This window comes from Salvelinus sp. IW2-2015, unplaced genomic scaffold, assembly GCF_002910315.2.
Source record: "Salvelinus sp. IW2-2015 unplaced genomic scaffold, ASM291031v2 Un_scaffold1677, whole genome shotgun sequence".
NCBI lineage: Eukaryota > Metazoa > Chordata > Actinopteri > Salmoniformes > Salmonidae > Salvelinus > Salvelinus sp. IW2-2015.
Window position 1 is genome coordinate 104199 of NW_019943079.1, and position 13842 is coordinate 118040.

General features: G+C 44.9%; 1 protein-coding gene across 1 annotated transcript in view; it reads right to left on the reverse strand.

The window, feature by feature from the left end:
* Positions 1-2416: 2416 nt before the first annotated feature.
* The window catches only part of LOC112071664 (alpha-N-acetylneuraminate alpha-2,8-sialyltransferase ST8SIA3-like), a 16310-nt gene continuing 4884 nt past the window's right edge, over positions 2417-13842 (reverse strand). Inside the window, exons 3-4 of the mRNA XM_024139093.2 lie at positions 10979-11536; positions 2417-3200 (exon numbers count right to left, since the gene is read on the reverse strand). Of these exons, the coding sequence (XP_023994861.1) occupies positions 2918-3200; positions 10979-11536 (841 nt within the window). The 3' untranslated portion in view covers positions 2417-2917. The remainder of the gene's footprint in view (positions 3201-10978; positions 11537-13842) is intronic.

The window sequence follows — 13842 nt, forward strand, 5'->3', positions numbered from 1 at the left end:
CACCTGCTCTTTTCCATGACATAGACTGTCCAGGTGAAAGCTATGATCCAATATTAATGTCACTTGTTAAATCCACTTCAATCAGTGCAGATGAAGGGGAGGAGACGGGTTAAATAAGGATTTTTAAGTCATGAGACATGGATGGTTTATGTCGGCCTTAAGACAAAAGATTTTAGTGCCTTTGAACAGGCTATGGTGGTAGGTGCCAGGTGCACCGGTTTGAGTCAAGAACTGCAACGCTGCTGGGATTTTTCACACTCAACAGTTTCCCCGTGTGTATCAAGAATGGTCCACCACTCAAAAGACATCCTGCCAACTTGACACAAATGTGGGAAGCATTGGAGTCAACATGAGGCAGCATCCCAGTGGAATGCTTTCGCCCCCCTTGTAGAGACCATACCCCGACGAATTTAGGCTGCTCTGAGGGCAAAAAGGGGGTGCAACTCAATATTAGGAAGGTGTTCCTATTGTTTTGTACACTCAGTGAATAGTAAATACATATTTAAATATATGGCTCTCAATAGGTGGACCAGTCAAATTCTATGGTAATATGTAGTGCTCCAACCACAGGGGTTATTTGATGGGGCTACTTTTGGTTGCCTGAGCCAATAAATAGCAGATCTAGCTATCATCCCGGTCTCGTATTGAAGTCTATTATGACCTACAGTAGGAGCGTGCCATGTCGACAGTCACACTTCAGGAAGGCCATTCTACTGGCAATGTTTGTCTATGGAGATTGCGTGGCAGTGTGCTCGAATTTTAGACACCTGTCAGCAACGGGTGTGGCTGAAATAGCCGAATCCACTCATTTGAAGGGGTGGCCACGTATAGTGTATCACCCCATTCTTGTATTGAAGTCTATTTATTCTCAGTCATAGCACCATATACAGTAGGACTTTGCATGCATGTCCTCTTTCCAAGTGCCAACAGAAATTACTGTAATATACACAGAGTAATATATCTGAGCAGTTACAGTACATAAACATGTAGTAATGTGAGACTCTAGCACACTGCCATGCAATCTCCATAGACAAACATTGACATCTAGACCCCAGCAACTCTCTCAAAGTTACCGTAGAGATCTTGAACTTACTGTATTTTTATTTTTCATTTTACCTTTATTTAACCAGGCAAGTAAGTTAGTTAAGAACATATTCTTATTTACAATAACAGCCTAGGAACAGTGGGTTAACTGCCTTGTTCAGGGGCAGAACGACAGATTTTTTTGACCTTGTCAGCTCGGGGGATTTGCTCTAGCAACCTTTTGGGTTACTGGCCCAACACTCTAACCACTAACCATTTATCGTGCCTGTTAAATGATAGTTCCATTATTGGTAGTGATACTTTGTTAAACATTATTTTAATTCTTAAAAAGCAAAAAACCCCACAGCAACTTAAATCTCCTGAGAAAAAAACCCTGATGTAAAATACTCACCAAAACCACTTGGTTAGAATATAACCAGCTGCAACTGTACATACAGTATATAACCACAATACAGGGAAATCTGTATTCTCTATTTCTGTCATTTCTATTGTGCCATAGATAAACCAGAGCTCTGATATATAATGATGAGCTCAGGTTATAGAAAAAAAGGATGATATTACTGTGTCTTAGCCGCTGTAGCATAGCCGCTGTAGCATAGCCGCTGTAGCATAGCCGCTGTAGCATAGCCGCTGTAGTATAGCCGCTGTAGCATAGCAGCTGTAGCATAGCCGCTGTAGCCATTAGCAGCGTGTAGTATAGCAGCTGAGTATAGCCGCTGTAGTATAGCCGCTGTAGCATAGCCGCTGTAGTATAGCACGCCGCTGTAGCCGATAGCAGCTGTAGTATAGCCGCTGTAGTATAGCGCTGTTAGCTATAGCCGCTGTAGTATAGACCGCTGTAGATATAGCCGCATGTAGTAAGCCGCTGTAGTATAGCCGCTGTAGTATAGCCGCTGTTAGCATAGCCGCTGTAGCAGTTAGCAGCTGTAGTATAGCCGCTGTATAGCTTAGCCGCTGTAGTATAGCCGCTGTAGCATAGCCCGTGTAGTCTATAGCAGCTGTAGTATAGTAGCTGTGAGCATAGCCGCTGTAGCATAGCCGCTGTAGTATAGCCGCTGTATAGCTATAGCCGCTGTAGCATAGCAGCTGTAGTATAGCCGCTGTAGCATAGCCGCTTAGCATAGCAGCGTGTAGAATATAAGCCGCTGTAGCATAGCAGCTGTAGTATAAGCACTGTAGTATAGTGCTGTAGCATAGCAGCTGTAGTATAGGCATGGCTGTGACATAGCCGCTGTAGGCATAGCCGCTGTAGCATAGCAGCTGTAGTATAGCCGCTGTAGCATAGCCGCTGTAGCATAGCCGCTGTAGCATAGCAGCTGTAGTTAGTATAGCCAGCTGTGCTATAGCAGCTGTAGATATAGCAGCATGTAGTATAGCCGCTGTAGCATAGCAGCTGTAGTATAGCCGCTGTAGTATAGCAGCTGTAGCATAGCCGCTGTAGCATAGCCGCTGTAGCATAGAAAAACTGGTTGCAATGACATGTTTTCTGATGGTCAGGTTGTACTATATACTGATTGTATAATGACGTTATGCTTATGTCTTTTTACAACCAGAAAAATACGTCTTTATATAGTTGTGATCTGGTTCTGGTTATCTAACCAGATAACAACCAAAATATAACGTCTTTCTCCTTTATTGCTTGATGTCGTCATTAAAAAGACCTTCATACCTGGCTGTAGAGTAACAGCGACCAATTGGTTGTAATCTGGTTATTTAACACCTTCTTAAATCAGAAAACCAGTTTACAACCAGAAAATGACTTAATGTGCCAGATTTAGCCTTTTAGTCTGATCTAGTCCATGTACAGTCCGGTTCAGTCAAGTCCAGTCCAGATCGGTCCGGTCCAGTCTGGTTCGGTCCAGTCGAGTCAGGTCTAGGCACAATGTGAGAGAGTTAGTTTGATAAGTCCCTCTGTGTGCATTTTATAGAGTAGTTTGAACTCTGCTGGCAGCTGGTGGGACTCCTGCCACTTGGTGGTGAACTTGGTACCCTTCTTGTCGTAATAGTGATAGGGCAGCTCCTTGCCCGTGTTGGGGTCCCAGCCAAAGGGCCAGAAGCCGTACAGGTGGATCTCCTCACACATGGACGAGGCCAGAGTGTACATGAGGATCCCCGTGCTCAGACGCTTCGGTGACAGCTGCTTGGTCTTCCAGTATCTGCAGCACAGACCAACAGAACAGACAGGGTTAGAATGGATCCTGTTAGACATGGATACTGTTAGAATGGATACTGTTAGAATGGATACTGTAGTAATGGTACTGTTAGAATGGTTACTGTTAGAATGGATACGTTAGAATGGATACTGTAGTAATGGTTACTGTTAGAATGGTTACTGTTAGAATGGATACTGTTAGAATGGATACCTGTTAGAATGGATACTGTTAGAATGGATACTGTTAAGAATGGATACTGTTAGAATGGATATCTGTTAGTAATGGTTACTGTTAGAATGGATTACTGTTAGAATGGATAACTTGTGGTTAGAATGGATACTGTTAGAATGGATCTGTTAGATGGATACTGTTAGAATGGATACTGTTAGAATGGATACTGTTAGAATGGATACTGTTAGAATGGATACTGTTAGAATGGGTACTGTTAGAATGGGTACTGTTAGAATGGGTACTGTTAGAATGGATTGGAGTGTGTGTGTTTGTGTTTATGTGTGTGTGTGTGTGTTTATGTGTGTTTATGTGTGTGTGTGTGTTTATGTGTGTGGTTATATGTGTGTGTTTATGTGTGTGTTTGTGTGTTTATCAATCTATAAAATGTATTTATAAAGCCATTTTTACATCAGCCGATGTCACAAAGTGCTTATACAGAAATCCAGCCTAAACCCCAAAATAGCAAGCAATGCATATGTAGAAGTGTGTGTGTTTATGTGTTTATGTGTGTGTGTGTGTTTGTTTATGTGTGTGTATGTGTGTGTATGTGTCTTAGTAATAGGTTCCAAGTCCTCTGCCCTGTCAGGTCCTAGGTTTCCTGCCGTGCTAGGCCCTCAGCCCCCTGACCTGGGGACCCACCGCTCCCTGACCTGGGGACCCACCGTTCCCTGACCTGGTGACCCACCGTTCCCTGACCTGGTGACCCACCGCTCCCTGACCTGGTGACCCACCGTTCCCTGACCTGAGGACCGATCGTTCCCTGACCTGGTGACCCACCGTTCCCTGACCTGGGGACCCACCGCTCCCTGACCTGGGGACCCACCGCTCCCTGACCTGGGGACCGACTGTTCCCTAACCTGAGGACCGACCGTTCCCTGACCTGGGGACCGACCGTTCCCTGACCTGAGGACCGATCGTTCCCTGACCTGGGGACCCACCGTTCCCTGACCTGGGGACCCACCGTTCCCTGACCTGGGGACCCACCGTTCCCTGACCTGAGGACCGATCGTTCCCTGACCTGGGGACCCTCTGGCCACCGCACCTGGGGAACCCCCTGACCTTGTCTCTGGGGCCCTGCCTCCAGATTCCCGACAAGCCTCACCCAGGGGTCCCAGCCTGTTCCACTATGGGAGCCATCGCGTTCAGCAGTGGTGAAAGAGTCACCAACCTCACCAAAGACAGTTGTGGCAGGCGTGCCACATTCCTCCTTCAGCTGTGGCCAGCCTCCGGCATTGTACTCAGCGCCCACGGAAGGGCCCCAGCGGCCCTGCAACAGCTGAGTTAGTGGATCCTCTGCCACGACACTGTTCCCGCAACATTGTGCACCCCCCTGGTCCCCATGGTTCTTTAAAGTGACACTGGCTATCAGCTGCCTCTCGAGTACAGCCAGACAAAAAGGCAATGCCTGTGCACATGACTTTCCCCACAGTCCCATTAGCAAGTTCTGGTTAACGACCAAGTTGACTGTTTATTTTAGGAAGATTGTCAATGCATCCAAGAAGTCAGTTGTGGGATTTATTGTCGGGAGGTTTGTTACCTACGTTAAGATGAGGATTGACTGCAAGCAATTGCCTTTAGGCCTAATTACCTGCTGCAGCTTGTATATTCCAGATACTGTAAAGACCGACACCGGACAGGAGAAGCAGGTACGGGGAGTCAGACATTTATTCGGAAACAGACATAGAACAAGACAGGAACAGCGTCATCACACGGGTAACACAGACATATGACAAACAATGCAGCAGTGGGAAACAGAGCTGGGGAACTGATAGGGGAGGTAATAAACAGGTGACTGAGTGAGTCCAGGTGAGTCCAATATCGCTGAAGCGCATGACGAGGGAAGGCAGGTGTGCGTAAATGTAGGGCAGAAGAGCGGGAGAAGACGTGACAGTACCCCCCCCCCTCTAGGGGCGCCACCTGGCATCCCACGTGGGCGAGCCAGCTGAGACATGCGCGCTGGGCAAGCCGGATGGGGGTAAACTCCCCACGAACCGGCAGGGGAGTGGGAGCCTGGCGAGCTGGCTGAGGCATAGGAGCCTGACGATCCGGCTGAGGCATGATTTGGGATGGGAGGCAAGGAACCGAGGCAAGGAAACTTCTCGAGCCAGCTAGGACGTGGAAGCCTGACGAGCTGGCTTAGGCACCCGCGGTTCCATCGGCAGTAGAATCCAAGCCTGATGTCACCAACAAAACAAGAAAACTCGTGGGCCGGCTGGGCGAACAAGACCTGACAACCCGGCAGATGCCCGACGTGGGGCGTGGGACGAGCCAACCGGGGTAAGGAAACCTCTCGAGCCAGCTAGAGCGTGGAAGCCCGACGAGCTGGCTAGGCACCCCCGGTTCCATCGGCGGCGACCCAGGACCGATGTCACCACCAACCGGAACGCCAGTACGCCCCGATGCTTCGTGTGATGGCTGCTGCATTCTGTAAGGGCCGATGCCGGACAGGAGAAGCAGGTACGGGGAGTCAGACATTTATTAGTGAACAGCGTCAGCACACGGGTAACACGGACATATGACAAACACTGCAGCAGCGGGGGAACAGAGCTGGGGAACTGATAGGGGAGGTGGTGACTGAGTGAGTCCAGGTGAGTCCAATATCGCTGAAGCGCATGACGAGGGAAGGCCGGTGTACGTAAATGATGGTGGCCGGAGTCCGTAATGCAGGGCAGCCTGGCGTCTACGAGCGCCGGGCGGGGGGGGTCGAGAGTGGGAGCAGGCGTGACAGATACCCTATTTGCATGTTGTTTATATTGCATTGGTTGCATGATTGTTTAGAGATGGTTAATTCCTATAGCCTATATGCGCACTTTAACACTTATTCATGCTACTGTTAAGCCATGGCAAGAGATTCTAGAAGTTTCAGACTGTCCTCAGTGAGATTTATGACTCTGAGGCACTGGACACAGATCAGATAAGATGTACATTAGGCCAGAGAGAGAGGGCAATAAATCGTGGCTTCCGAATAATTAGTTCTCTCTCTCTATAGCGAGACGTTTATACATATCCCTGATGTGTGTATGTAATGTTATTCTACCAGGCTATGTACAGATCCTGTGGTATTGTGGCATTACTATAGTTAATATACATACACTACCGGTCAAAAGATTTAGAACACCTACTCATTCAAGGTTTTCTATTTATTCATCCCTACCTTGTCACAACACAACTGATTGGCTCAAACGCATTAAGAAGGAAAGAAATTCCACAAATTAACTTTTAAGAAGGCACACCTGTTAATTGAAATGCCTTCCAGGTGACTACGTCATGCAGCTGGTTGAGAGAATGCCAAGAGTGACCAAAGCTGTCATCAAGGAAAAGAGGGTGGCTAATTAAAGGATTTGTTTAACACTTTTTTGGTTACTACATGATTCCATATATGTTATTTCATAGTGTTGATGTCTTCACTATTATTCTAATAATGTAGAAAATAGTAAAACATTAAGAAAAACCCTTCATAGGTGTTCTAAAACTTTTGACTGGTAATGTTTATGTCTCCTTTCCCCTATAGAACCACTGGTACATCCTATGTAAAATGAAGATTTTTGAGTGTGAATACTATAGTTTGTGGTGGTAGTGATGAAGATAATAGAAGTTCTGGACTGAGAAGCATTAGTACTGTTCTTGCCGGACAGCCTGTAGTGAGTCAGAACCAGGTATATCAGCATTCAGTCACTAGCGGGTGAGGGTTCAGAAGCTAACCGCTCAGACGGCGCCAGCTAGCACCAAATCAAATCAATTTATATAGCCTTTCTTACATCAGCTGATATCTCAAAGTGCTGTACAGAAACCCAGCCTAAAATCCCAAACAGCAAGCAATGCAGGTGTAGAAGCACGGTGGCTAGGAAAAACTCTAGAAAAGGCCAAAACCTAGGAAGAAACCTAGAGAGGAACCAGGCTATGAGGGGTGGCCAGTCCTCTTCTGGCTGTGCCGGGTGGAGATTATAACAGAACATGGCCAAGATGTTCAAATGTTCATARATGACCAKCAKGGTCAAATAATAATAATCACAGTGGATGTCGAGGGTGCAACAGGTCAGCACCTCAGGAGTAAATGTCAGTTGGCTTTTCATAGCCGATCATTTAGAGTATCTCTACCGCTCCTCCACTATTATTATTAGGCCTACGTTTTTAAACAAGATCATTATTATACCTACAACAACACAGTGCAGTGAGGAATTCATTGTTATTAAGTGAGTACACAATTATTGTCTATAAACCTCAGTTATTCAGGCTAATTTGAATAACAACTCAAACGTCCTGTTTTGTTTCATGCCAAAATAACTGCATAGGCCTAACAGCCTAGGCCTGACTATGCAAACATGTGGATCAGTTTGGGTCTATTGTCGACAGTTTTGAACGTCCAGAAAGATACATTAGCAGAACATTCATATGGTGTTTGTTGTCAGTATGTAGCCAATCGGTGTTAAGATTGGCCTACTATAGGAAAAATACTGGCTTCTCCTTTCCAACTTCCCGCCCGTTCTTAATGCTGTAGCCTATTTTACATTCAGCAAGGAAGAGCAAGTGTGTATCTCTCGTCCAATAGGCTGATAGTAGACTAAAGAAAAGAAGTCAAAAATAAATGTCCAACCAGCTTTGGTAGTCTCGCTTTACCTGCTGTGGAAGCGGAGAGGCCAGGTGCGTAATTGCGCAACAGAACAAAGACAGACAGGCTCGAGCTTTAGCCTAAGTTAGAAGCGTATGCATTCTAGCCCATAATTCATAAAGTCAATGTGAATATATCCAGTGAATTTACACAGCGAAAAAAATAAAAAGTATCAGATAATGAAATCATAGGTTGCCTACATTATGTGCGGTCCAGAGGCTGCGCTGAGTGTGCTCCCTCCCGGTCTCCGATTGTTTCAGTTTTTTAGGGACAAGAAATGTATCCTACCCAGGCTACAACAACACAATGTAAGGAATAATGTTATTGTTTTCAATTGAGTACAAAACTTGAGTATTAATAGGTTGCACCCCCGTCACTCGGTCGCGTCATGCCATTGTTATGAACGTTCTCAAGCCGCCCTCTATCGGTGGCGCCACTAAAGTGGTGATTCTGGACGGACGTAACTACTGTTTTCTCTAAATTACACTATAGTGTCTGGAAATACGATGACATTGATAAAGTAGTCAAATAATTAGTAGGAAACAACTTTTCTAGCATTATCATGTCGTCAAATTTACTTTAAAAAGATTGCAATGTTGACATTAGCTAGCAAAATTAATCAAAAATAACTAGCAAAGCTAGTTGGTGGTCCCTCCTCAATCTTAGCTAGTTAGCTAGCTAACGTTATAATCTGGTGACATCAAAATGGTGACAAAAGGTTTTCCTACAAATTATTTGCCTCATTTTGAATGTCATTGGATTTCCAAGCCACTGTAATGCACTTTGGATAAAATCTTCAACACTCATTGATGATGCATTGAGTAGAATGCTCAGTTGGTTATCAGTTCAAAATGAACATTCAAAACAATATTGTGATGAAACATGCAAGCCATGAATACAGACAACGTCCGCACTGAGCTAAAGGGTAGAGCTGCCGCTTACAAGGAGCGGGACTCTAACCCGGAGAAATATAAGAAATCCCGTATTCTCTCCGACGAACCATCAAACAGGCAAAGCGTAAATACAGGACTAAGATCGAATCGTACTACACCGGCTCTGATGCTCGTCGGATGTGGCAGGGCTTGCAAACTAATTACAGATTACAAAGGGAAGCACAGCCGAGAGCTGCCCAGTGACACGAGCCTACCAGATGAGCTAAATAACTTCTATGCTTTCTTCGAGGCAAGTAACACTGAAACATGCAAGAGAACACCAGTTGTTCCGGACGACTGTGTGATTACGCTCTCCGTAGCCGATGTGAGTAAGACCTTTAAAAAGGTCAACATTCACAAGGCCGCAGGGCCAGACGGATTACCAGGACGTGTACTCCGAGCATGCGCTGACCAACTGGCAAGTGTCTTCAATGACATTTTCAACCTGTCCCTGACCGAGTCTGTAATACCAACATGTTTCAAGCAGGCCATCATAATCCCTGTGCCAAAGAACACTAAGGTAACCTGCCTAAATGACTACCGACCCATAGCACTCATGTCTGTAGCCATGAAGTGCTTTGAAAGGCTGGTCATGGCTCACATCAACACCATTATCCCAGAAACCCTAGACCCACTCCAATTTGCATACCGCCCCAACAGATCCACAGATGATGCAATCTCTATTGTACTCCACAATGCCCTTTCCCACCTGGACAAAAGGAACACTACGTGAGAATGTTGTCATTGACTACAGCTCAGCGTTCAACACCATAGTGCCCTCAAAGCTCATCACTAAGCTAAGGACCCTGGGACTAAACACCTCCCTCGGCAACTGGATCCTGGACTTCCTGGCGGGCCACCCCAAGGTGGTAAAGGTAGGTAATAACGGGGGCGGCAGGTAGCCTAGTGGTTAGAGCATTGGGCCAGTAACCGCAAGGTTGCTTGATCGAATCCCCGAGCCGACAAGGTAAAAATCTGTCGTTCTGCCCCTGAACAAGGCAGTTTACTCTTCTTTCATTACTACATTTACATGTCAGTTACTGGTGGAAAGTTTATGGTAAGAAACATGGATTGTACGATGTTAAAATAAAATGGCTTCAAATTTTCATAATCTATTTCTGAGAAGAACATACAAAAGTCAAAATGCTATGTCGAGTGTGCCCAATGCAATGTTGGGTGTGTCTGATACTATGTTATGTTTGTCCAATGCAGAAGAGGCTGGTGGGAGAAGCTATAGGAGGACGGGCTCATTGTAATGGCTGGAATATAATAAATGGAACAGAGTCAAACATGGTTTCCATATGTTTGTTGTGTTTGATACCGTTCTATTTATTCTATTCCAGCCATTAAAATGAGCCTGTTCAATGCTATGCTAGGTGTGTCCAATGCTATGCTAGGTGTGTCCAATGCTATGCTAGGTGTGTCCAATGCTATGCTAGGTTGATCCATGCTATTTGGCTAGGATGTGTCCAGTGCATATGCTAGGTGTGTCGCAAGTGCCTATGCTAGGTGTTGTCCATGCTTATGCTAGGTGTGTTCAATCTCTGTATGTATGCTAGGTGTCCAGTGCTTGTTAGGTGTGTCCAGTGCATGTAGGTGTATCCAATGCTATGCTAGTGTATCCGTTTATGCTGGTGTGTCCATGCTATGCTTGCGTAGCTATGCTACGGTGTGTCCCTAGCTATGCTAGGTGTGTCCAATGTGCCTATGCTAGGTGCGTATCAATGCTATGCTAGGTGTGTCCTGCTATTGCTAGTTGTATCCAGTGGCTATGTAGGTGTTGTCGTGCTCATGTGAGTGTATCCAATGTTATGCTAGGTGTGTCCAGTGCTATGCTAGGTGCGTCCAATGCTATGCTAGGTGTGTCCAGTTGTGATTCCATATGACTTGTGTTAATATGTAACTTGTGATCTGTTAAGACAATAAACATAAATCAATCGCTCAATCAATCAATCAACAAATCAATCATTTTATCAATCAACCAATCACTCTGGTGTGTCCAGTCTTACCGGTTTATGTACTGCATGATGTTGCCAGGCCAGGCTAGCTGAACCTTCAGCTGTCCTCTGTGCTCCACAAAGAAGTCGACCAGTGTCCTGGTCACCGTGGCCGAGGTATGGAAGAAGAAGGCAGGGATCCAGAGTATGGCCCTGTCCAGCTTCTTCAGACTCAGGAAGAAGTTGTTCCTGTCCTGGAGGGTCAGCAGGTTGTTGTAGTATTTCTCCAGGATGCTGGGGTTAAAGGTCGTGAGGTTGGTCCTCCGCCCCACGTCCCGGTGGAAGATCTCCGTGGGAGCGAAGTTGCAGCGGAAGACGAAGTCAAACTTCTCGATCTCGGGACCACAGCGACTCCCTGTGAGGACGCCGCTGTTCCCCACCACGGCACACACATTATAGTGCTTGTTGATGATGGGGGAGGCCTCGGGAAGCAGGGACTTGAAGTTCTCTCCGATAGAGAAGACGTACTTGTGGCTGGAGTAGTCGTAGTGCATCAGCTGACCCACGCGCACGCTGCTCCGGGTCAGGGTGAAGTTGTGGGCGATGTCGATGTGTTGAGAGATCTCTTTTCTGGAAGATATGGAGAAATTAGACAGGCGGGGGAAATGTTAGGTTGCATCCCAACTCGCACCCTATGTCCTATGTAGTGTACTTAATTTGATCAGAACCCATATGGGAAATATAAGAAAGCTCAGGAAATATATACAGTACCAGTCAAAAGTTTCAAACACACCTACTCATTCAAGGGTTTTTCTTAATTTTTTACTATTTTCTACATTGTAGAAATAATAGTGAAGACATCAACACTATGAAATAACACATATGGAATCATGTAGTAACCAAAAAAAAGTGTTCAACAAATCAAAATATATTTTATATTTCAGATTCTTCAAAGTAGCAACCCTTTGCATTGATGACAGCTTTGCACACTCTTGGCATTCTCTCAACCAGCTTCATGAGGAATACTTTTCCAACAGTTTTGAAGGAGTTCCCACATATGCTGAGNTTGATGACAGCTTTGCACACTCTTGGCATTCTCTCAACCAGCTTCATGAGGAATACTTTTCCAACAGTTTTGAAGGAGTTCCCACATATGCTGAGCACTTGCTGGCTGCTTTTTCTTCACTCTGCGTTCCAACTCATCCCAAACCATCTCAATTGGGCTGAGGTCAGGTGATTGTGAAATAGCCCTTACACAGCCTGGAGGTGTGTTTTGGGTCATTTTACTGTTGAAAAACAAATGATAGTCCCACAAAGCGCAAACCAGATCCCCATTAACGCACCAAATTCCCATAGAAATTGGATGAATAGAACTGTCATTTTCATTGAAAGCAAGTCTAAGAAGCACTAGATCTGTTCTATGTGCACTATTTCTATGTTTTCCGATCTTAAGTTTCGTTTTTGTGTACTTTAGTTTTTGTAAACCAGCTTCAAACAGCTGAAAATACAATATTTTTGGTTATGGAAAATATATTTCACAGCGGTTTAGATGGTACAATGATTCTCTATTGTCACATAAACGGAAAGTAGGCGAACTATTATAATTTTAGCAACCAGGAAATGGCGGAGCGATTTCTGCATATTGCACCTTTAAGAACTGTCCATGTTGTCTGTGCCTCCTAAACCACACCAAAAACAACATTCCCTCCTAAAACCACTCCTAAAACACCTAAACAACATTCCCTCCTAAAACCACACCAAAAACATAATTCCCTCCTAAAACCATTCCTAAAAACACCTAGACAACATTCCCTCCTAAACCACTCCTAAAAACACCTAAACAACATTCCCTCCTAAAACCATTCCTAAAAACACCTAAACAATATTCCTCATAAAAACTCATTAACAACATTCCTCCTAAACTACTCCTAAACAACATTCCTCATAAACTACTCCTAAACACTCCTAAACAACATTCCTCATAAACTACTCCTAAACACTCCTAAACAACATGCTCTCCTAAAACCACTCCTAAACACTCCTAAACAACATTCTCTCCTAACACTCCATAGCTTATTGCCTGGTCTAATCTCGGCACCCAGAACCAAATCTGCTTCTATCATTTTAATATTAAGGTTTGTCACCAGAGACCAAGCCTGGTCTAAAGTTAGTCTGCTTCGCTGAGCCTGGCATGGGTCATGTTCATTAGGCCCCCAAAAAGTTTGGAAAAAGGAAGGTCACTACCTGAATAACAACACTATTTTCTGATGTAAAACATTTTGCAAAGTTAGTGCTTAATGAATAGGAACCAGCTGTATCCCAGAGGCTATTTCACCTCTGCTCTGTGAAAGCTGTTCTGTTAAAGCGTTAAAACTTTTTACAACGTTAGCGCTTGCTGAACATTGTCAAGATTTTTCCTGTCGGCTGCTTCACCTCTATTCTATGGAAGCTATTCTGTTATAGCGTTTTTTGTTTGTTGCAACGTTAGCGCCCTAATGAACAGCATCCAGATGTATCCTATAGGCTACTTCACCTATGTTCTGTGAAAGATGTTCTGTTAAAGCGTTAAAAATCTTTCACAGAACAGAGGTGAAGTAGCCTATAGGATACATCTGGATGCTGTTCATTAGGGCGCTAACGTTGCAAAACGTTTTAACGCTTTAACAGAACGGCTTTCACAGAACAGAGGTGAAGTAGCCTATAGGATACATCTGGATGCTGTTCATTAGGGCGCTAACGTTGCAAAACGTTTTAACGCTTTAACAGAACATCTTTCACAGAACATAGGTGAAGTAGCCTATAGGATACATCTGGATGCTGTTCATTAGGGCGCTAACGTTGCAAAACGTTTTAAGCTTTAACAGAACGGCTTTCACAGAACAGAGGTGAAGTAGCCTATAGGATACATCTGGATGCTGTTCATTAGGGCGCTAACG